The sequence below is a fragment of the Schistocerca piceifrons genome, chromosome 9 (genome assembly GCF_021461385.2).
Source record: "Schistocerca piceifrons isolate TAMUIC-IGC-003096 chromosome 9, iqSchPice1.1, whole genome shotgun sequence".
Lineage (NCBI taxonomy): Eukaryota > Metazoa > Arthropoda > Insecta > Orthoptera > Acrididae > Schistocerca > Schistocerca piceifrons.
This window is the reverse complement of record NC_060146.1, coordinates 163,777,169-163,802,063: the sequence shown is the minus strand read 5'-3', so window position 1 is coordinate 163,802,063 and position 24,895 is coordinate 163,777,169. Positions and strand designations below refer to the sequence as shown.

Sequence of the window (24,895 nt, the reverse complement as noted above, 5' to 3'; positions counted from 1 at the left end):
TGCAGTTGACGGACTTTGAGCGAGGGCGTATAGTGGGCACGCGGGAGGCCGGGTGGACGTACCGCCGAATTGCTCAACACGTGGGGCGTGAGGTCTCCACAGTACATCGATGTTGTCGCCAGTGGTCGGCGGAAGGTGCACGTGCCCGTCGACCTGGGACCGGACCGCAGCGACGCACGGATGCACGCCAAGACCGTAGGATCCTACGCAGTGCCGTAGGGGACCGCACCGCCACTTCCCAGCAAATTAGGGACACTGTTGCTCCTGGGGTATCGGCGAGGACCATTCGCAACCGTCTCCATGAAGCTGGGCTACGGTCCCGCACACCGTTAGGCCGTCTTCCGCTCACGCCCCAACATCGTGCAGCCCGCCTCCAGTGGTGTCGCGACAGGCGTGAATGGAGGGACGAATGGAGACGTGTCGTCTTCAGCGATGAGAGTCGCTTCTGCCTTGGTGCCAATGATGGTCGTATGCGTGTTTGGCGCCGTGCAGGTGAGCGCCACAATCAGGACTGCATACGACCGAGGCACACAGGGCCAACACCCGGCATCATGGTGTGGGGAGCGATCTCCTACACTGGCCGTACACCACTGGTGATCGTCGAGGGGACACTGAATAGTGCACGGTACATCCAAACCGTCATCGAACCCATCGTTCTACCATTCCTAGACCGGCAAGGGAACTTGCTGTTCCAACAGGACAATGCACGTCCGCATGTATCCCGTGCCACCCAACGTGCTCTAGAAGGTGTAAGTCAACTACCCTGGCCAGCAAGATCTCCGGATCTGTCCCCCATTGAGCATGTTTGGGACTGGATGAAGCATCGTCTCACGCGGTCTGCACGTCCAGCACGAACGCTGGTCCAACTGAGGCGCCAGGTGGAAATGGCATGGCAAGCCGTTCCACAGGACTACATCCAGCATCTCTACGATCGTCTCCATGGGAGAATAGCAGCCTGCATTGCTGCGAAAGGTGGATATACACTGTACTAGTGCCGACATTGTGCATGCTCTGTTGCCTGTGTCTATGTGCCTGTGGTTCTGTCAGTGTGATCATGTAATGTATCTGACCCCAGGAATGTGTCAATAAAGTTTCCCCTTCCTCGGACAATGAATTCACGGTGTTCTTATTTCAATTTCCAGGAGTGTATAATGGGCACTTGACATAAGAGAGGGGAGTTGTTCGCGTGATCTGTTTGGGAAACGAGTGAACTTTGCGCGGGTGACTTCGTCCGTTAACTGCCTCCTGAGGCGGGTTCGGTCCAGGTCTGCCTCGCTCGCCGTCTCGCAAGCTACCGCGCAGCGTGTTAAGCTGTACGAGCGGAAGGTCATAAAGTCAGGAACAAAAAATGGTTCAAAGGGCTCTGAGCACTATGGAACTTAACTTCTGAGGTCATCAGTCCCCTAGAACTTAGAACTATTTAAACCTAACTAACCTAAGGACATCACATACATCCATGCCCGAAGCATGATTCGAACCTGCGGCCGTAGCGGTCACGCGGTTCTAGGCTGTAGCGCTTAGAACCGCTCCGCCACACCGGCCGGCAATGTCAAGAACAGTCTCAATAATTATACTAGTGCTTCCTTGGTGTGTGCGAGTGAATCTGTTTAACTGTTTTACTTGTGAGAAGGTTTCGCAATAGCGATGACTCAGTCGTTCTTCTGTGTTCCAGTATGCGACTGTTGAGCCTCGCAACAAGAAGAAACCAGAGGCTGTGGCGGAGCTCCCACCAAACGCCAGGGAGGAACTGGAGAAGCAGGTGAGACACGAATACTCAGTTTTATCGTATGTGCAGCAGTAGTTGTAAGCGAAAATCGTTCTGATACTTCTGGCTGTGGACCTCTTCTAGTTCTCTGGTTCTCTGGTTTTGGGAGGAGGTAGTATCGTCCAAAATAAAAGAGAAAAATGTCGAGCAAACAGGGGCTCTAAAATGCTTGCCTTCACAGTAGTAAAGATGAAAAACTGTTCATACCTCTTAAAGTATTGGATACAGGCTCCCAGGTAGATCCCATTTTCCTTGACTTCCGGAAGGCGTTCGATACAGTTCCGCACTGATAAACAAAGTAAGAGCCTACGGAACATCAGACTGTGTGGCTGGATTGAAGAGTTTTTAGTAAACAGAACACAGCATGTTGTTCTCAATGGAGAGACGTCTACAGGCGTTAAAGTAAGCTCTGGCGTGCCACAGGGGGCATTGCTTTTCACAATATATATAAATGACCTAGTAGATAGTGTCGGAAGTTCCATGCGGCTTTTCGCGGATGATGCTGTAGTATACAGAGAAGTTGCAGCATTAGAAAATTGTAGCGAAATGCAGGAAGATCTGCAGCGGATAGGCACTTGGTGCAGGGAGTGGCAACTGACCCTTAACATAGACAAATGTAATGTATTGCGAAATAAACAGAAAGAAGGATCCTTTATTGTATGATTATATGATAGCGGAACAAACACTGGTAGCAGTTACGTCTGTAAAATATCTGGGAGTATGCGTGCGGAACGATTTGAAGTGGAATGATCACATAAAATTAATTGTTGGTAAGGCGGGTACCAGGTTGAGATTCATTTGAAGAGTCCTTAGAAAATGTAGTCCATAGACAAAGGAGGTGGCTTACAAAACACTCGTTCGACCTATACTCGAGTATTGCTCATCAGTGTGGGATCCGTATCAGATCGTGTTGACGGAGGAGATAGAGAAGATCCAAAGAAGAGCGGCGCGTTTCGTCACAGGGTTATTTGGTAACCGTGATAGCGTTACGGAGATGTTTAACAAACTCAAGTGTCAGACTCTGCAAGAGAGGCGCTCTGCATTGCGGTGTAGCTTGGTGTCCAGGTTTGGAGAGGGTGCGTTTCTGGATGAGGTATCGAATATATTGCTTCCCCCTGCTTATACCTCCCGAGGAGACCACGAATGTAAAATTAGAGAGATTCGAACGCGCACGGAGGCTTTCCGGCAGTCGTTCTTCCAGCGAACCATACGCGACTGGAACAGGAAAGGGAGGTAATGACAGTGGCACGTAAAGTGCCCTCCGCCACACACCGTTGGGTGGCTTGCGGAGTATAAATGCAGATGTAGATGTATGTAAAAAGTACAGATTTCAGTGTCCATATTTACTGAATTTTTCTTTGTTTTGGCCCGTAGTAGCTCCTCCAAAAATACACTCCTGGAAATTGAAATAAGAACACCGTGAATTCATTGTCCCAGGAAGGGGAAACTTTATTGACACATTCCTGGGGTCAGATACATCACATGATCACACTGACAGAACCACAGGCACATAGACACAGGCAACAGAGCATGCACAATGTCGGCACTAGTACAGTGTATATCGACCTTTCGCAGCAATGCGGGCTGCTATTCTCCCATGGAGACGATCGTAGAGATGCTGGATGTAGTCCTGTGGAACGGCTTGCCATGCCATTTCCACCTGGCGCCTCAGTTGGACCAGCGTTCGTGCTGGACGTGCAGACCGCGTGAGACGGCGCTTCATCCAGTCCCAAACATGCTCAATGGGGGACAGATCCGGAGATCTTGCTTGCCAGGGTAGTTGACTTACACCTTCTAGAGCACGTTGGGTGGCACGGGATACATGCGGACGTGCATTGTCCTGTTGGAACAGCAAGTTCCCTTGCCGGTCTAGGAATGGTAGAACGATGGGTTCGATGACGGTTTGGATGTACCGTGCACTATTCAGTGTCCCCTCGACGATCACCAGTGGTGTACGGCCAGTGTAGGAGATCGCTCCCCACACCATGATGCCGGGTGTTGGCCCTGTGTGCCTCGGTCGTATGCAGTCCTGATTGTGGCGCTCACCTGCACGGCGCCAAACACGCATACGACCATCATTGGCACCAAGGCAGAAGCGACTCTCATCGCTGAAGACGACACGTCTCCATTCGTCCCTCCATTCACGCCTGTCGCGACACCACTGGAGGCGGGCTGCACGATGTTGGGGCGTGAGCGGAAGACGGCCTAACGGTGTGCGGGACCGTAGCCCAGCTTCATGGAGACGGTTGCGAATGGTCCTCGCCGATACCCCAGGAGCAACAGTGTCCCTAATTTGCTGGGAAGTGGCGGTGCGGTCCCCTACGGCACTGCGTAGGATCCTACGGTCTTGGCGTGCATCCGTGCGTCGCTGCGGTCCGGTCCCAGGTCGACGGGCACGTGCACCTTCCGCCGACCACTGGCGACAACATCGATGTACTGTGGAGACCTCACGCCCGACGTGTTGAGCAATTCGGCGGTACGTCCACCCGGCCTCCCGCATGCCCACTATACGCCCTCGCTCAAAGTCCGTCAACTGCACATACGGTTCACGTCCACGCTGTCGCGGCATGCTACCAGTGTTAAAGACTGCGATGGAGCTCCGTATGCCACGGCAAACTGGCTGACACTGACGGCGGCGGTGCACAAATGCTGCGCAGCTAGCGCCATTCGACGGCCAACACCGCGGTTCCTGGTGTGTCCGCTGTGCCGTGCGTGTGATCATTGCTTGTACAGCCCTCTCGCAGTGTCCGGAGCAAGTATGGTGGGTCTGACACACCGGTGTCAATGTGTTCTTTTTTCCATTTCCAGGAGTGTACATGGAAACGAAAGGGCTTGCAGGAGATCAGATGCGTTTTATAGTATCAAAGGTGAAGAAGTGCTCGTAACTCTTAAGGTAAGCATTTTAGAGCCCATGTTTGGTCCATCTGAAAGTTTCCTACCCCACTGTCTTATCAATAACAGTACCCGTAGATCTAGTCCACTGTCGGAAGTATCAGAGCGAGTTTCCCTTATGATTTCGACTCGGTTGTTCCCTGTATACGGTCCCCTACCTCATTTTGATAACTTTATCCTTCTCCATCATTCTAGGAAGTTCGTAACTCTTTGACGGAATCACCCTGTACTAGCGAGTCCCCACACTAACTGCTACAGGCTGTTGCACAAGCCCTGCCTGCCATTGTCTCCGCCTTAATCATTAAAGCACCCTAGCCTGCCACAAGAGTGCACGCGTACTAAAGCGCAGTGGTCAAAGCAGGTTAGCTTGTGTTTCCGCTCGGCTGGCAAGCTTCACGGGACCCGTCCAGCCTGTCAATCCAGCGTGACTACAGAACCGCCAGGTATATACGGGGTGTTCAAAAAGTCTCTCCGCAGTGTCGTATGACTGTTAGCCATGCGTGCCGTATGCCGCAGTGAATATACCGAAATGAAACGAAGTGAAATACAAGTTATTAATTCATTGAATACTCATTTTTACTTACAGATTTTCACATTAAATGTTGAAAGTGTCCCCCCTGTTGCTGAATACACTATTCAATTAGTCTAATCATGGTTCCAAACACAAGCTGTAGCATTTCTTCTGTAAGAGAAGCAGTGAAAGTTGATATTGCAGTTTTCAATTCATCGATGGATTTTGGACGGTTTTTATAGACAGTTGCTTTCGCTGCACCCCAGAAGAAAAAGTCAGGTGGTATTAGGTCAGGCGATAGTGGACACCAAAGTCCCTGTGAAATCATGCGATCACCAAAAACATCAGCAAGCAGTGACACTGAACCGCGAGCTGTATGCGCGGTTGCACCATCTTGTTGAAAATAACCGGTCAGTATTTCACTTAAAACAAGTTCTCCTATGATTGGGTACAGAATATCACTGCAGCATCGTTGTGCGTTTATTGTTTCGTTGAAAAATATGGGACCCACAATCCGACGTCTAGAAATTGCAATCCAAACTCGTATTTTCACAGAATGAAGTGCTTCCTCATGAATACACAATGGATTTGCAGTACTCCATATACGAGAATTTTGCGAGTTCATGTACCCGGATAAATGAAACCACGCCTCATCAGTGAAAAACGTTTCATTAAGAATATCCCTTCCATTTTTCTCAACGAAATTTTTGAACCATTGACAATAATGCAATCTCTTGCCATGATCAGTATTTTTTTCAGTCCCTGCACGAGTATCACTTCGTATGGGAAAAGTTCTGATTTTTTCCTTAGAGCTGTTTGGGCCGTTCCGACACTAACATCGATTTCCTGGACGAGTTCTATTACTGACTTGTTCGGACTCATGGACATTTCATCGGAAATATCGAGTAGTTTATCCTCAGACAAAACGCTAGGACGACCACTTCTTGGTGCATCCGTCACTGAACCCGTACTTCGAAATTTGTTAATCAAATCTCGCACAGTATCGCGATGTGGGAATGTTGTCTCCTGGAAAACTGAATTAAATGTTTGACGAACTGAAGCTGTGTATTTACGGCCAGCTTTGAACAATTGTTCTTCAACTGTTACCATTTTAACAGTGACAAAAACGAAACAAACGAACAAAGGGACTAAACTTGAACGTTCACGTCAACACGTAACGACACACACCAACGATACTACAGACGCTGGCTGAGATAAACGAAACAGTGGAATGTTGGGAGAGTCCACTTGAAGGGAAGTAACCGGGGCAGGCAAACAATCATACGCGCGGCTAACAATCATACGGCGCTTCGGAGAGACTTTTTGAACACCCCGTATGTCTGAGCAGGTCTGGCTGGCCAATTCATTACCTGGAATTGTACAGAATATTCTGCAGACGAGTCACGAACATTTGTGGCCTGGTGACAATTCAATCGTCTGGGATCATGAAATCCATGCATGGCCTCAAATGGTGTCCAATTAGCCGAACATAACCACTTCGAGTCAGTTATCCATGTAAACACAGCCCACACCGTTATGGATTCACCAACAGCTCGCACGGTGTCTTGTTGAAAGCTCGGGTCTATAGCTTCTTGGGAAGTGCGCCACACTCAGCCCCTACCATCAGCTCGTTCCAACTGAAACCGGGACTCATCTGATCAGGCCACGGTCTTACAGTCGTCTAGGATCCAACCGATACTGTCACGGGCCCCGGAGAGGTGCTGCAGGCGATGTCGGGCTGTTAGCAAAGACATTCGCATCTGTCGTCTGCTGCCATAGACCATTAACGCCAAATTTCGTCGCACTGTGCTAACGGATACGTTCGTTGTAGGTCCCACATTGCTTTCTGCAGTTATTTCACTCAGTCTTGCTTGTCTGTTAGCACTGACAACTCTACGCAAGCGACACTGCTCTCGGTCGTTAAGTGAAGGCCATCGGCCACTGTGTTGTCCGCGGTGAACGGTAATGACTAAAATTTGGTATTCTCGACAAACAATTCACACTGTGGATATCGCAATATTGAATTCCATAACGATTTCCGAAATGGAATGTCCAATGCGCCTAGCTCAAATCATTATTCCACGCTCAAAGCCTGTCAATTCTCACCGTGCTGTGGTAATCACGTCGGAAACCTTTTAACATAACTCGTCTGAGTACAAGTGACAACACAGGCAATGCACAGCCCTTTTATACCTGATGTACGCGATACTACCACCTCGTGTGTATGTCGCTGTCTCATGACTTCCGTCACCTCATTGTGTATTGGTGATCAATGCGCTGTTCTGGGAGAAAATGATGATGATGAAGTCTCATACTCCGTAACAGAGCGTAGGGGACGATGCAGGAGACCCGCACCGCCGTACTAGGCAAGGTCCCTTACTCCGACCGTAAAGGGGATGAATGATAATGATGAAGACGACAAAACAACACCCAGTCATCTCGAGGCAGGTGAAAATCCCTGACCCCGCCTGCGAATCGAACACGGGACCCCGTGCTCGGGAAGCGAGAACGCTACCGCGAGATTACGAGCTGCGGACCGGGAGAAAATAAGACAAAAATATCAAATTTTAAAAAAGCTGTATGCGTCACCAAAATTTCAGCTCATGTTCAAAGTGAATACTATTCTTGTTATAAAATAACCCAGATACTTATGTAGAAGAATCAATCATAAAACCCAAAATTTATGAAAACTGCCATTGTGTTGGGGAAGTATAGGTCGTTGCCGAATGTAGAACCAGCGCTACTCCGGGGAAAAAAATATGTTGCTCCAGTGTTGTTCAAAAATGGTTCAAATGGCTCTAAGCACTATGGGACTTAACATCTGCCGGCCGCTGTGGCCGAACGGTTCTAGGCGCTTCAGTCCGGAACCGCGCTGCTTCTACGGTCGCAGGTTCGAATCCTGTCTCGGGGATGGATGTGTGTGATGTCCTTAGGTTAGTTAGGTTTAAGTAGTTCTAAGTCTAGGGGACTGATGACGTCAGATGTTAAGTCCCATAGTGCTCAGAGCCATTTGAACCATTTAACATCTGAGGTCATCAGTCCCCTAGACTTACAACTACTTAAACCTAACTAACCTAAGGACATCACACACATCCATGTCCAAGACAGCATTCGAACCTGTGACCGTAGCAGCAGCGCGGTTCCGGACTGAAGCGCCTAGATCCGTTCGACCACAGCGGCCGGCTTCAAATTGTGCAGTTCAAGACATAAGCTCATAGCTTGTAGAAAAGAAACTAACGCTAAGTCACAGTGAGACTCAGTTTTTACAGTTTCTAACAAACAATTCAACAAAAGTTGACGTTTTAATTACTGTAACTGGGCATACTTCTGACCAAAAAGCGATTCTGGTAGTTGGAGTTCAAATGGCTCTAAGCACTATGGGACTTAACATCTGAGGTCATTAGTCCCCTAGACTTAGAACTACTTTAACCTAACTAACCTAAAGAAATCACACACATCCATCCCCGAGGCAGGATTCGAACCTGCGACCGTAGCAGCAGCGCGGTTCCGGACTGAAGCGCCTAGAACCACTCGGCCACAGCGGCCGGCTCTAGTGTTGTAATGCAATAAGCAATGGCTTGTTCGATGCAGCAGGATATGTCACCATATTACAGTATATTATAAACATATCCTAGTTAAAAGTTACTGAAAACATACAGAACTTTCTATCTCGAACCCATGCTGACACTGCGATAAACGGCTTTCTTCAAGCAGATACTGCCACCTGCTACGAACATGCAGGAACAGAAACAAGTGATCCACAGAAATCACATGGTATAAAATATGTGCAACAATGAGACAGCGATTTTAATTGATCTTCTGAACCAGAAAAACTTAAAAGTTTGATATAGCAGATGTACCTTAGAACTGAGGGCGATAAGGTCAGAGCACTCTTAACTTAGTATTTTTTTACAGGAGCGATCGAGAAACTAGTTGCAAAAAATGAAACACAACTAAATAAAATAGAAAGAATAACACTACACCTAGACTTTCTTTTACAAAATAAATATTTTATCAGCCATTAACCCACAAGTACAGTTCTCCTTCGAAAATGATGAAGAAAGATATTGAAAACTGACGCATATTGATCATCCGTTCGCTCTTCAGGTATCTTTAAATCTAAATTGCAGGAATAAAACTGGAGTTCTTCTCTTTGTGTGCTGTTCGATAATCTAAAGCTAAATCAACACGTATTTGAAGTTCTGTTGTCTCTATCGCATATTTCACTTCAGAGTATTAAGTACGTGATAAGAAAGATTAGCTGATGTATGCGGAGACTAATTCCTCTATCCGTACGTGACACGGACTGATTAATTATGAAACATCGATCACCCAGAATGGTTTATAGAGTACATAACTGTATGAGAAAACTGACTCTCAGATCGAGGCAAGCACTTTGATCCCATTCAGAGCAGGCGGGTTCATACACAGGCTGTTCCTAAATCCTTTGCGAGGCAGTTGCTGGGACGGGTCCATCACTGGTCCAGTTACTAGCGGATCTACGTGTAATCCAAGGGTGCGTGTCCCATTATTTGGGATAAGACGGAACAATAAACTCGGTCCTTCCACCTTTTCATTTGTAGCAATGTGCCTCGTATAACAGCTAACAATACCGACTGGTCAAATTAGGTTTAAATATGTTTAAAGACCGTGTAATCAAACCGAGGGTTAATGTCATTTCATAGTGAATTAAATGAGTGTGTTCGTCAAGAGTGAAAAAAATTGTGTAGGCCCCTTAGTGTTTTAGAGTCATATATATCTTCGAGACAGTGGCTGCCATTGCTGTATTGAATCTTGATGACTATGGACCACCGTCACTTGTTTCTTATTTCTGGTGTTCCTTTCTTCTTACCAGTACTTTTTCAGTCTTTAAGTCTGTTACTCGGTGAATATTTTTATTTATTTAGTATTTTTCTTTTTCTTGAAAAACGTCGGAGTTCTTTAATTAGTTTCTAACCTTTTTCTTTGTTCTGGATATCTAAAAGAGAAACATTCATTTCTTCTTTGAGGTTCATTGATTGAGTGTCTTTCTTTTATTTTTTTGTACTGGAATATTTGTTTAGGTATCATGTTTCCCTCATTTTTTATTCGTCAAAGGAAACGCTCTGAATTTTGTCTGGCACTTTGTGGGGTTTTGCCAACGGCCTTGCCGCAGTGGTAACACCGGTTCCCGTCAGATCACCGAAGTTAAGCGCTGTCGGGCTGGGCTAGCACTTGGATCGGTGACCATCTGGTCTGCCGAGCGCTGTTGGCAAGCGGGCTGCACTCAGCCCTTGTGAGGCAAACTGAGGAGCTACTTGACTGAAAAGTAGCGGCTCCGGTCTCGTAAACTGACATACGGCCGGGAGAGCGGTGTGCTGACCACATGCCCCTCCATCTCCGCATCCAGTGACGCCTGTGGGTGAGGATGACACGGCGGCCGGTCGGTGCCGTTGGGCCTGCCGAGGCCTGTTCGGACGGACTTTTTTTGTGAGCTTTTGCTACTGAGTTCGTTGTCGCTCCTTAGCAAGTGTTGCCCATCGTCATCAGATAACGGATCAAGAATTTTTCGAAGGATTCTTCTGTATTATCTCCATTTGTCCTACTCTCAGTAACGTAATATGCTCTGTTGGTTTGACTCCTCGAGGTCTTATTACAATGGTATAACATTTAGTTACAGAAGCCTTTGCAGAGTAGGCATTCAGTCACAGACTTTTAGTCTGTGGTACCATTTGTTTCTTTATGCAGTCCATTGATCTAAGTGACATCTCTTATATCTTTGATTTTTTTTAACTTTTTTGAGCCCCTCAGAGTCTGTTTATAATTATTTTGAGGCACCTAGTGTGTTACTTATTTATTTCTACTTGTAAGTCGTTATTTTTAGGCATGTTTCCTAACAATTGTTCTATATAATTCCTCAGAGTTATGGCTGAATTTGTGTATCTGGTAAATATCTCTAGGTTACTAGCGAAAGAGAAACTGTTGGTTTTGAATCCTTTCTCTTATAGTCCTAGTTTTACATTATTTATATCTGTCTTTGGTAGTGCTTCTTACCACTCTCGGATGATTTTTATTTTTCAAGCCAGTTACAGTACGCGGGTGACGGTTCATCTTCCTGCCTGACACCTGTTATTGTTTCGAATGATTCGGAGATTTTTGCGAGAAATTTCAGTTAAGATTTCCTGTTTGTGAAGGATTCCTTAACCCAATAATTAACTTCATCATCGATACCGAATTCATGGAGTGTGGGAGTGGGGTTGATCTGCCAGTGGAATCATTTGCTGTCGTAGAAGTATTGGTTACCGTCACTCCCTTTCAATGTAACGCTCCAAAATTAATCCATTTGCATCCCAGAAGAAAATTAGCATGACTTTTCCAGCAGACGGTTGAGTGCGGAATTCTTTTGGTTTCGGCAATGAGCTGTGGCGCCATTCCTTGCTTGACCTTTCCGTTTCTTGTTGGCGATAATGGAACCGAGCCTCATGGCCTGTAACAATTTTTCTCAAAAATGCACTTCACCTACGTCGTGGAAACGATGCAAAAGTTCTTCATAGGCATCTTGCAGACATCTTATTGAAGTGCAATAGGTTGTGAATAATAGTATGTGCTGAACCAATACCACTCTTCAAATTTGCGGGTATTTTGTTCAGAGATTCGGTCTGTTCTCCTTTAGAAGCTCCTCCACTAAAGCCATGTTCTCGCCCACCACTACGTGGTGAGCTTGTCCTGGTCTTGACAGACGCTACACCGCTTTTAAATTTTGTACACCGCTCGTACACGTGCTGCAACGATAAACACGAATCACCGTGCTGCGCTGTAATTCTTCGATGAATTTCGATTGGTTTGACACCTTCACTGCACAAAAAACGCATCGCATATCGCTGCTCAGTCAGTGTGTGTTGACAGCGGGTCGGCCATCTTGTTGCCTTCTCCCGTGCTGTATCATCACTCTGCCACCTGTCGATCACTTTGTGAACCCCAAGGAACCTGGCAAATACATCACAAAACTTTTCGAAATTTCATGGAACCTTTAAGGTCCTCATTTGAATCACCCTCATGTGCCCCAGTCGAACATCCATCCAGGAACCCTAGCCAAATGTTCAGACCGCATTGTTGCTGAAACCCTTGGGAGTGCACAGCAAGTGGATTTTCATTGGTCCACAAATAAGTTGTAGGAACAGAGAACACCTTAGCTGGTGAACTTGACTTCATCCGTGAAAAGGATCCGCCATGGGGAGCTGGGCTCATCCAAACAACAGTGCAAGAACCACTTGCAAAAGTCGGCTTGTGACGAAAAATCGTAACGGGAGGTCGGAGTGTAGCTGCTGCTCATGCAGATCATGCCAGACAGACATCTTGCTGATCCACATTCAGCCTGCCTACCACGTTTCTGGTGTTTGTTGTCACACGGTTTTCCACTACATGGAGTACAATGTGGTGCGGTGCAGCTGTGGGCGCACCACAGTCGGCCCTGCTGGTGGTGAATCTATCTGTCTCAGAGACTCCCTGGCAGTGCTTTGGAAGCAGAGAGGGAGACCGAAGGTGTGTGCCAGTGTGGAAAATGCTCCGTGTACAACTGACGAGCTTAGCCGCACAATACATCATGTCGGCATATTCTGCAAACGTGTAGTTCACCATAGTCAACAGCATCACACTAAAATTCTTGCATTCTCAACTGTAGTGAATGATGAGTGTTGTACAGTAATAACGAAAAATTAAGAAGTTCCGTTATCCAACAATAAGGTAAAAAAGAGAATTGAAGACATGTCTTCCAGTATTGAAGAAACGGGTATTACGACTACAAGAGTGCGCATATTTCGCTCTTCAAATAGACGAGAGTACAGATGTCACAAATACGGCGCTATTACTCGTTTTTTTCGTTTTGTCTATCAACAGAAAATATTTTCAATGTTATTGACCTTTACTTGTTAATAGTGAGTATTGCTCGGAAAAAATGTGTTGGTATTTGTATAGATGGGGCCAAAGCAATGTATGATCATTTAACTAGTGCTGCTATCTCCAGCTGGGACCCCTTTGGGATACTCTGAGATGGTGGTGTAGAAATTAAGCAAAAACTTTATTTAATATAATTACTTTTCATTTAGAACACAATTACGTGGGACTTGTTGCGGCAGAAGTTGCTGGTACACCATGTTTTCCGGAAGATTTCACCTTTTCAAGCAAGTCTTTTTTCCTTTTATGTGTTGATAAAACTCCATGCAAGTCAGCTTGTAGTTAAACTGGCACTTTAAGATTGATTCCACAGTCCCACGCAGCAGCTGATTTCTTTTTCATCAGTCCACTGGGCCGACATCAGCGAAAATTCTCTTTCTATAGTGGCGTTGTGTGCGGTAATAGAAAACAAGAACTCGCACAGTTGGCATTTGTGTTTAGGATTTTCGGTTTCCTTAAGAAAGTAAATCCACCTTTCTTCCACAAATCGTTTAGACTTCCACTCCTCTGAGTCACGCTTAATTTCTAAAAAGCCCTTCAGACACATATATTCCGGGAAACAAGATATCTTCACACCAGTTTTAGTCAGTTATACAATAGTTTTTTGAATCATCAACCAGTTTAGGGTTTCAGATGGCGTCATCCAATCAAATACTTGATATTTATTAAAAGAAATAGCCCATTTCTCTAAGCAGTCAAATGCTCTGGTGGAAAAAGCCATTTTCTGGTCTTCAAATTTCGAATTCAAAAGTAATTATTTCTTCGTTAGGGTTCTGATTCTTTAGTTTGTTGAAATTCATCTTTATTTGCATGCCAATCAAATTGTCAGTCTTCCTTCCACTGAGACATCTTTGAGTGTCGATCAATATATTTCTTATTTCAATTATTGACACGTTATTCTTCTCGACAATTTTATATTTTTTCTCGCAGAGCTAAGTTTCACTGCAGAAACATGTAAATTTCAGTGATCGGACTACCGAAAAGATTTCAAATTATTTTAGCTTGCTTGCCTTCGGCGTCATAAAATTGTTTAATCTAATTCAAAGATTAAGAATTCTCTCAACTATGGGCATTAATGACAGCCATCTTGTTTTTGAGTGAGAGGGGAGATGACTGACATCAACGTATAAGCAGAACGCTTTCAGCTTCTCTGTCCTTACCGTGCATATTTAAAAATAATTAAATATTTTCATGACAATTATTTCAGTGCTGACAGCTAATACTCCAGCAGCTCTTGATACGGTGTTGTGGAGAATATGGGCAGGGCATGCAATTTTCTAGTTCTTCTTTAATCTGGTGAAACATATTCCGTTGGCCGCCTCGATGAAGCCGTCCGAAACTGATATTGGTATTGTCTCCACAACCAGCGATTAATTTGTCTAATAGAATTCGCAGTATTTCTTGAATCATGACGGCATATCTAGAAGGTGCCTGCATCGTCGATACAGGATACGCAACATGCAACACCATCTATGAGACGACGTTGTCAACATAAACCTGTTGACATAAATATAACCAATTGAGGCTGCATTTATATGCTGCGCTAACGGATGGCATTACTTCAGTTCTTGAGCCAATCTCGTAACAGGATTTCGAAAAATCGGAACAATGCTGGATCCTGTCGGGATGTCGGGACAGGAAGGTCCATAACGCTGACGGTCCCGACGTATCGGAAGGGATGGCAATGCTACGCTTAGCAGCACTGGCAGCAAAAATGACAAAGTTGCGCCTGATTGTCAAAGCACACACCATATAGTACACCGAGAAGCGCTGGCTTCTGAGGATATACCCGAAACTCTTCATATAGTTTTGACAGATGATCTAAAGATTACAAACGTCACCACAGTAAGGGTTCTAAACTTACGTTCAATTCAAGCTATTAAAAGTTAGCTTCTTCATACTCACGTAAGACAGCTGACCCAGGGTAATATTTTAAACCGATTACTTGAAATGAGGTCCGAGGATTTTATTTTTCTCAGTGACAAAAACAATGGCATGAAACTTTTTATCCCCGATGATCAGTGGTTATCAAGATTGGCCTATTTAGCTGATATCTCTGACAGACTTCACATACTGAAAATGGGCCTACAAAACTAGGCACAACAGCTTTCTTAGCCGGTAAAAGAATTTCGTCATTCCATAGAAAGTCGACTTTGTTTAGTTCTGAAGTGCTGAACAATAACTTTTTCGCATTCCTTATCCTTATATCATTTTTGTAAGACAATGAACTTGCTCCCATGGAAGATTTAGTTCAAGACATTATACACTTAAAGGCCCTGCACAAAAGATGAGATTTTCACGCTGCAGAGGAGTGTGAGCTGATATGAAACTTCCTGGCAGAATAAAACTGTGTGCCGGACCAAGACTCGAACTCGGGATCTTCAGAGAGGTTTTGAAAAGTACTGTCCAGTTGATTACACAAAATATGACTGTCTAAGAAATCCATTTTCAGGAAAAGTACCCGAAGAAGTAACCACGAAAGAAACTTTCATCGTCGTGACTAGCGACAGTTGAATGGAAGGTGGTTTCAAAAAGAAAATTCTGCTCTCTTTTTGGATGTGGACAAAAACAGAATACCATTCTCTTTTCAAACAAATAATCCACTTTTTGGTCCCGTTTGTTGCTAGGTACATATGCGAGATGTGGGTCGTCTGAGTTCTTGTACATTAAATACAATAACAGACTAAGTACTGAAGAAGACTTGGGGATTAAGTTGAGCTGAATCGAGCCAGACTTTGAAGTCCAATTAAAAATAAACGACAGCGTGCTTCCAACTGAAATATGTAGATGTTCTTTCATCAGAATCTAAACTTAAATCTGACTAATTACAGATTTTGAAGTTCGATTTAACGCCGACATTTGATTCGATTCTGACTTTTTTTTTGTCTTTTATTTACTATAGTCCATGTTCAGTTTACTGCTCTGTTGCAATTCTGGTATAAATTTTTTGTAATGTAAAAGTAATATTTTAGATATCATTCCCTTCTTATTCAGTGAATATTTGTATCACAACCAGGATAATGTAATTTCATATTATTTGCTACAAATAAGTACCACATAAAGGACTGTGTAAAAAAATGCTTCCATGGAACGTTATTACTTGTGTGCGTCAGATTCCTACCGTACATACTACCTGACTGGTACGACGCAAAAACCGTATGTGTGTTGTCAGAGCTGAGCAATATGGCGAAAATTATTGCCCCCCCCCCCTTACCGTTACTTCCCTGGCGGCAGTCGTCGCTCATCCTCTCCCCCCCCCCCCCCCCCCCAAACAAAGCAGAGGTTTAGTTAAAAAGTAAACAAGATGTAGAGGTACACCCAAATTACTAAAAATGTCAAATGTTACACGTGACAAAAATTTTGGGAACCTTGTCCTAAAGTGTGTTCAAACTTTCGACAGGAAACCTGGTTACATCGTAGAATCCTCGCTTGCTAGCGACCTGGCTTCAGATCCTCGCTGAAGAAAAGTTTTCAACACAGGTGCATGCTGTATGAGCATTTCTGTGATGCATGAAATACATAAAAGTGGAATAAAGTTGATAGCGCTCGAGACATAGGCTCTGGATCACATGTTCGGCTCTTGTTTGAATCATTATTGCCTCTTTTTTCCATTCAGTTCGAATACCTACGTCATTTAAATATAAAATTCATCAAATATATGCTAATTAACACATATCAAAATGCAATTTTTACAAAAAATATACGTCTTGTTGTTTCTAATTATTTATCACACACAAAAATACAGTTTTACTGCAAATATAAATTCGTAATTACTGATCTTTTATAAAATATTGTTAAAGAGGATTGTTTAAATTAAAAAACATTAGCAATTACTTTTTTCATCATTATGTATTTTATGCTTCACGGAAACACTCATAGAACATACACTTACTTTTTAATATCCTCAGCCATGAATCGAACTTGGGCCACCCACAAGGCAGGCGAGCATTCTTCCACAGAGCCTGTCTGAAAAGCTGACACTTTACTCTATTAAAGACACTTAGAAAACTACTCGAGAATGTTAGAGAGTTGTATCGACACACTTTGGGTGATTGATATTTGAGTTCTGAACTTCACTTGTCATACTGTCTCCTTATAAATCAACATATCTGATTCTCATATTGTGTCCTTGTAACACAAGACGAAATCAAAGAAAACTTTGTTAAGGAAATTAATGTTCGAGTAGCAGAAATGAAAACTTTGAGATTTGGTGATAACATTCTAATTCTGTCTGAAACAGGGAAGGACGTTTAGGAGCAGCTGAACTGAATGTATAGTGGCTTGAAATGAGGATACGGGATGAACATCAACAAAAGTACGACAAAGGTAATGAAATGCAGTCGAACTAAATCAGGCGATCCTGTGGCAATTTGCTGAGAAAATGAGACTCTGCAAGTATTAGATGTATTTTGCTATTTAGGCAGCAGAACAGCTGACCAAAATAGTGAGGATAAAAAACACGGAATGTCAATGCGTAGAATACGAACTCTGTACAAGTCGTATTTGTAAATATCGAATAGAAATGTGGATGGTAGGAAGTTTTTGTGAAGTCATTGGTTAGCAGTGTAGTCACGTACAGAAGTGAAATACCTCCATAAGAGCTTCATATCAGAACAGAATAGAAGCTTTAGAAATTTGGTGCTACAGAGAGTGCTGAGAATATGTAGATCGAATAAGTGATGAATAGGTACTGATCAGAACAGAGTAAGAAACAAATATATGGCACATTGTAAATAACAGAGTGGACTGGTAGATATAATACATCCTGAGTCGAGGAATCGCCAGTTTTTGGTGATGGATGGAAGTGTGAGAGGTAAAAAGAATGTAGAGGGAGACTAAGAAATGAATACAGTAAGCAGATTCAGTAGGATGTAGGTCGCAGTAGTGATGCAGAAATTAAGACTCTTACACAGGACACAGTAGCGCAGAGAGGTGCATCAAACCAGTCTTCAGACGACGACGATGGTGTGTTTCTGGGTGTTCTGTAGAGCAGCGCATAAAAACAAAACAACAGCTCAGCAGAACACCCGGAAGCACGCCATTAGGCAAACACCCCGAGTATACCTGAGAGACAACAACAACAACAAGTGTTAAAGATACAGGGGCGGGGGGGGGGGGGGTCTTTCGTTTCTGACCTACACTGAGATACAAAAGTCGTGGGAGACCTCCTAATATCACGTCATAACGTCAGACCTCCCCCCCCCCCCCCCCCCCGCCCACCCCCCCAGCGTAGCGCAGCAACTGTGGATGTGGCATGGATTCATAAGCCGTTGGAAGTCTCATGCAGAAATGTGGAGCCCCACTGCCTATACAGCCGTCGATAATTGCGAAAATGTTGCCCATGCCGGATTTATTGAACGAACTGACCTCTCGATTATGTGCCATAAATGTTCGATGAGCTTCATGTCGGGCTATCTGGTGGCCAAATCATTTGCTCGAGTAGTCCCGAAAGTTCTTCGAACCAGTCGTGAACAATCACGGCTCTGTGACATGAAATCATTGTATGGGAACATGAAGTGCGTAACAGCTGCAAATGGTCGCCAAGTAGCCGACCATAACCATTTCCAGTCAACGATTGGTTCAGTTGGACCAGAGGATCCAGTCTATTCCACATAAACACAGTCCACACCGTTATGGATACACCACCAGCTTGCACACTGTTGTTGACTACTTGGGTTCAAATGGCTCTAAGCTCTATGGGATTTGACATCTGAGGTCATCAGTCCCCTAGACTTAGAACTACTTAAACCTAACTAACCTAAGGACATCACACACATCCATGCCCGAGGCAGGATTCGAACCTGCGACCGTAGCAGCCGCAGGGTTCCGGACTGAAGCGCCTAGAACCGCACGGCCACAGCAGCCAGCTGACAACTTGTGTCCATGGCTTCTTGGGGTCTGCACCGGACTCGAATCCTACGGTAACTTTTAACACCTAAAATCGAGAGTCCTCTGACCCACTCGTCTATGGTCCAACCGATATGGTGACGAGCCCAGGTAAGGCGCTGCAGGCGACTTCGTAATGTTAGTAAAGGCACTCGCGTCGGTCGTTGGCTGCCATAGCCCATTAACGCCATGTTTCACCGCACCATCTCAACGGATACCTTCGTCTTACATTCCACATTGATTTCTGCGGTTATTTCACACAGTGTTGCTTGTCTATTTGCAGTTCCAACTCTACGCAAACGTCGTTAAGCAAAGACCCTCGACCACTGCGTTGCCCGTGGCGAGAGGCAATGCCTGAAATGTGGTATCCTCGGCACTGCCTTGATACTGTGAATCTCGAAATATTGAATTACCAAACCACCTCCGAAATGGAGTGCCCGTGTGTCCAACTCTAACTACTATTCCGCTTTCAAACTCTATTAAAAATGGTTCAAATGGCTCTAAGCATGTTGCGCAGTGCATATTAATTGTAATCGTTTGTTATTATCAATTTCTCTTCATCTGTTCCAAATACGAAGGGGTACCCAAAAGATACCGAATTCATTTTCTTAAACTTCTTTATTCACATTTAAGCATAAGCCTTCAATACCCTTCAAAGTACTCAAAAAATGGCTCTAATCACTATGGGACTTAACATCTGAGGTCATCAGTCCCCTAGACTTAGAACTACTTAAACCTAACTAACCTAAGGACATCACACACATCCCAGCCCCAGACAGGATTCGAACCTGCGATCGTAGCAGCAGCGCGGTTCCGGACTGAAGTGCCTAGAACCGCTCGGCGACAGCGGCCGGCAAACTCTATTAGTTACCATCGTGCGGTCATTACCACGTCGGAAACCTTTTGACATGAATCATCTGAGTACAATTTTCAGCTATACAAATCGAATGCCATTTTATACCTTGTGTACGCAATACTGGTGTCATCTACACTCATGCTCATAAATTAAGGATAATTCCAGAATGTTGTGCCACACGACGTGGCAGTACACAAAACTGGCGCTAATAATATAGGCACATAGGGAACACGCACGACACAGATCTGTAAGTCCACGGTATTGGTAATAAGTTGAGAACACTGCCCCGAAACACATGCGCTACAAAGCCCCACCGTTTCCTGCGCGTGTACCCTGACATCGCCTGATATCTTCTGTTTCGACGTACTCCTCCACGATGGCAGCTCGGTGGGGCCGTGCGTTATTATCCATCAGGAGGAAAGTGGGACCCACTGCACCGCTGAAAAGTGGACATACTTGTGCAAAATGGCGTCCCGATACACATGACCTGTTACACTTCCTCTGTCAAAGACTTGCAGTTGTGTACGTGCACCAATCATAATTCCACCCCACACCATCAAACCACGACCTCCCAACAGGTCCCTTTCAAGGACATTAAGGGTTGGTATCTGGTTCCTGGTTCACGCCAGATGAAAACCCGGCGAGAATCACTGTCCAGACTAGACCTGGACTCGTCCGTGAACAAAACCTGGGACCACTGTTCCAATGACCATGTACGATGTTCTTGACACCAGGCTTTACGGGCTCTCCTGTGACTAGGCGTCAGTGGAATGCACCTTGCAGGTCTCCGGGCGAATAAACCACGTCTGTTCAGTCGTCTGTAGACTGTGTGTCTGGAGACAACTGTTCCAGTGGCTGCGGTAAGGTCCTGAGCAAGGCTACCTGCAGTACTCCGTGGCCGTCTGCGGGTACCGATGATGAGATATCGGTCTTGTGTTGTACACTGTGGACGTCCCGTACTGTAGCGCCTGGACACGTTTCCTATCTGCTGGAATCGTTGCCATAATATGGAGATCACACTTCGTGGCACATGGAGGGCCCGTGCTACGACCTGCTGTGCTGTGTTTGACCAGCCTAGTATTCTACCCCTCATAACGTCATCAATATGTGTTCTTTGAGCCACTTTCAACACTCAGTCACCATTAGCACGTCTGAAAACGTCTGCACATTTTTCTCACTGCACCGTCACACCGCTGCGTATGTGGACTGCTGCGAGCGCCACCGCATGGTCATTCCCGAGGTGATTTAAACCCGCAAACCGCCCACCAGAGCGTTGTTTCACCATGTATCAGCATTATCCTCAGTTTATGCGCACGAGTGTAGACGTGGCGTGGACTCAACGAGTCGTTGGAAGCCTCGTGCAGAAATATGGAGCCATACTGCCATTACAGACGTCAATAATCGCGAAAGTATTGCCTGTGCAGGATGTTGTGCACAAAGTAACCTCTCGATTATATCTTATAAACGTTCGATGGGCTTCGTGTCGGGCTATCCGTGTGGCCAAATCATTCGCTCAAATCGTCCAGAATATTCTTCAGATCATTCGTGAACGTTTGTTGCCTGGTGACATGAGATCATTGTATGGGTACATGAGGTGCGTGAATGGCTGCAAATGGTCGCCAAGTAGCTGAACATAACCATTTGCAGTCAGTGATTGTTCATTTGGACTTGATGACCCAGTATATCCCATGTAAACACAGCCCACATTGTTATGGAGGCACCACCAGCTTGCACACTATCTTGTTGACAAATTGGGTCAATGGCTTCGTGGGGTCTGCGCCAGACTCGAATCCTACCGTCAACTCTTACGAACTGAAATCGGGACTTACTGACCCACTCGTCTAGGGTCCAACCGATATGTCCACGATCCCAGACAAGGCGCTGCAGGCAGTGTCGTGCTGTTAGTAAAGACACTTGCGTCGGTCGTCTGCTGCCATAGCCCATTAACGCCATCTTCCGCCACACTATCTTAGCGGATATGTTCGTCGTATGTCCGACTTTGATTTCTTCGGTTATTTCACACAGTGTTGCTTGTCTGTTTTTTGCCGGGCGGTGTGGCCGAGCGGTTCTAGGCGCTTCAGTCTGGAGCCGCGCCACTGCTACGGTCGCAGGTTCGACGCCTGCGTCGGTCATGGATGTGTGTGATGTCCTTAGGTTAGTTAGGTTTAAGTAGTTCTATGTTCTAGGGGTCTGATGACCTCAGATGTTAAGTTCCATAGTGCTCAGAGCCATTTGAATTTTGAGCTTGTCTGTTTGTACTGCCAACTCTACGCGAACGTCACTGCACTAGCTCGTTAAGCATAGGCCCCCCACCACTGCGTTGCCCGTGGCGAGAAGCAATGCCTGAAATGTGGTATTCTTAACACAGTCTTGATACTGGGAATCTCAGAATATTGAATTCCCAAACCATTTCCGAAATGGAGTGCTTCTCCGTGTTCAAACCTTATTAGTTACCGTCGTGCGGCCATAATCACGTCGGAAATATTTTGACATGAATCATCTGAGTATAGTTTACAACCACACAAATGGACTGCCGTTTTATACCTAGTTCACGCAATACTGGTGCCATCTATATGTGTGCACATTTTGACATGAATCATCTGAGTATAGTTTACAACCACACAAATGAACTGCCGTTTTATACCTAGTTCACGCAATACTGGTGCCATCTATATGTGTGCACATTTTGACATGAATCATCTGAGTATAGTTTACAACCACACAAATGAACTGCCGTTTTATACCTAGTTCACGCAATACTGGTGCCATCTATATGTGTGCACATTTTGACATGAATCATCTGAGTATAGTTTACAACCACACAAATGAACTGCCGTTTTATACCTAGTTCACGCAATACTGGTGCCATCTATATGTGTGCACATTTTGACATGAATCATCTGAGTATAGTTTACAACCACACAAATGAACTGCCGTTTTATACCTAGTTCACGCAATACTGGTGCCATCTATATGTGTGCACATTTTGACATGAATCATCTGAGTATAGTTTACAACCACACAAATGAACTGCCGTTTTATACCTAGTTCACGCAATACTGGTGCCATCTATATGTGTGCACATTTTGACATGAATCATCTGAGTATAGTTTACAACCACACAAATGAACTGCCGTTTTATACCTAGTTCACGCAATACTGGTGCCATCTATATGTGTGCACATTTTGACATGAATCATCTGAGTATAGTTTACAACCACACAAATGAACTGCCGTTTTATACCTAGTTCACGCAATACTGGTGCCATCTATATGTGTGCACATTTTGACATGAATCATCTGAGTATAGTTTACAACCACACAAATGAACTGCCGTTTTATACCTAGTTCACGCAATACTGGTGCCATCTATATGTGTGCACATTTTGACATGAATCATCTGAGTATAGTTTACAACCACACAAATGAACTGCCGTTTTATACCTAGTTCACGCAATACTGGTGCCATCTATATGTGTGCACGTTTTGACATGAATCATCTGAGTATAGTTTACAACCACACAAATGAACTGCCGTTTTATACCTAGTTCACGCAATACTGGTGCCATCTATATGTGTGCACATTTTGACATGAATCATCTGAGTATAGTTTACAACCACACAAATGAACTGCCGTTTTATACCTAGTTCACGCAATACTGGTGCCATCTATATGTGTGCACATTTTGACATGAATCATCTGAGTATAGTTTACAACCACACAAATGAACTGCCGTTTTATACCTAGTTCACGCAATACTGGTGCCATCTATATGTGTGCACATTTTGACATGAATCATCTGAGTATAGTTTACAACCACACAAATGAACTGCCGTTTTATACCTAGTTCACGCAATACTGGTGCCATCTATATGTGTGCACATCGCTATCGCATGATTTTTCTTACCTCAGTCTTGAGGTTCGCCGATGACATTGTGATTCTGTCAGAGACAGCAAAGGACTTGGAAGAGCAGTTGAACGGAATGGACAGTCTCTTGAAAGGAGGATATAAGATGAACATCAACAAAAGCAAAACGAGGATAATGGAATGTAGTTAAATTAAATCCGGTGACGCTGAGGGGATTAGATTAGGAAATGAGACACTTAAAGTAGTAAAGGAGTTTTGCTATTTAGGGAGTAAAGTAACTGATGATGGTCGAAGTAGAGAGGATATAAAATGTAGGCTGGCAATGGCAAGGAAAGCGTTTCTGAAGAAGAGAAATTTGTTAACATCGAGTATAGATTTAAGTGTCAGGAAGTCGTTTCTGAAAGTATTTGTATGGAGTGTAGCCATGTATGGAAGTGAAACATGGACGATAATCAGTTTGGACAAGACGAGAATAGAAGCTTTCGAAATGTGGTGCTACAGAAGAATGCTGAAGATAAGGTGGGTAGATCACGTAACTAATGAGGAGGTATTGAATAGGATTGGGGAGAAGAGAAGTTTGTGGCACAACTTGACTAGAAGAAGGAATCGGTTGGTAGGACATGTTTTGAGGCATCAAGGGATCACAAATTTAGCATTGGAGGGCAGCGTGGAGGGTAAAAATCGTAGAGGGAGACCAAGAGATGAATACACTAAGCAGATTCAGAAGGATGTAGGTTGCAGTAGGTACTGGGAGATGAAGAAGCTTGCACAGGATAGAGTAGCATGGAGAGCTGCATCAAACCAGTCTCAGGACTGAAGACCACAACAACAACAACAGTGTATTGTACAGTAACGTTCTTTTCAGCGAAACACCATAACGAAGGTTGAATTGGATAAGTATCAAGTTAAGGGGAATTCAGATGGTGTGAGTCTGAAAAATGGTCGCGGGCAGCAGGAAATTTCCACGCCAGTGTCGGAGATGAACCTTTCCCTGTGTGTGTTTCAGGCGGAAGACATAGTGCGGCAGGTGCGCGAGGCGCTGGAGGCCGAGCAGAACGCGTTTGAAGAACGCCTGCAGAAGCGGAAGGAAGAGGAAAGCTACCGGGAGTCCAGGTAAGGAGGGGGCGGCAGAATAGCGGCATCCACTGCTCTGCATATTTCTTTGTTCTGCTTCTAATATTTTC

General features: G+C 44.8%; 1 protein-coding gene and 1 pseudogene across 1 annotated transcript in view; both read left to right on the top strand.

Moving 5' to 3' along the window:
* The window catches only part of LOC124716805 (trichohyalin-like), a 118,384-nt gene that overhangs the window by 29,292 nt on the left and 64,197 nt on the right, over positions 1 to 24,895 (top strand). Inside the window, exons 4-5 of the mRNA XM_047243354.1 lie at positions 1,673 to 1,759; positions 24,718 to 24,824. Coding sequence (XP_047099310.1) covers positions 1,673 to 1,759; positions 24,718 to 24,824 — 194 coding nt within the window. The remainder of the gene's footprint in view (positions 1 to 1,672; positions 1,760 to 24,717; positions 24,825 to 24,895) is intronic.
* Positions 10,305 to 10,422, top strand: LOC124717649 (annotated as a pseudogene).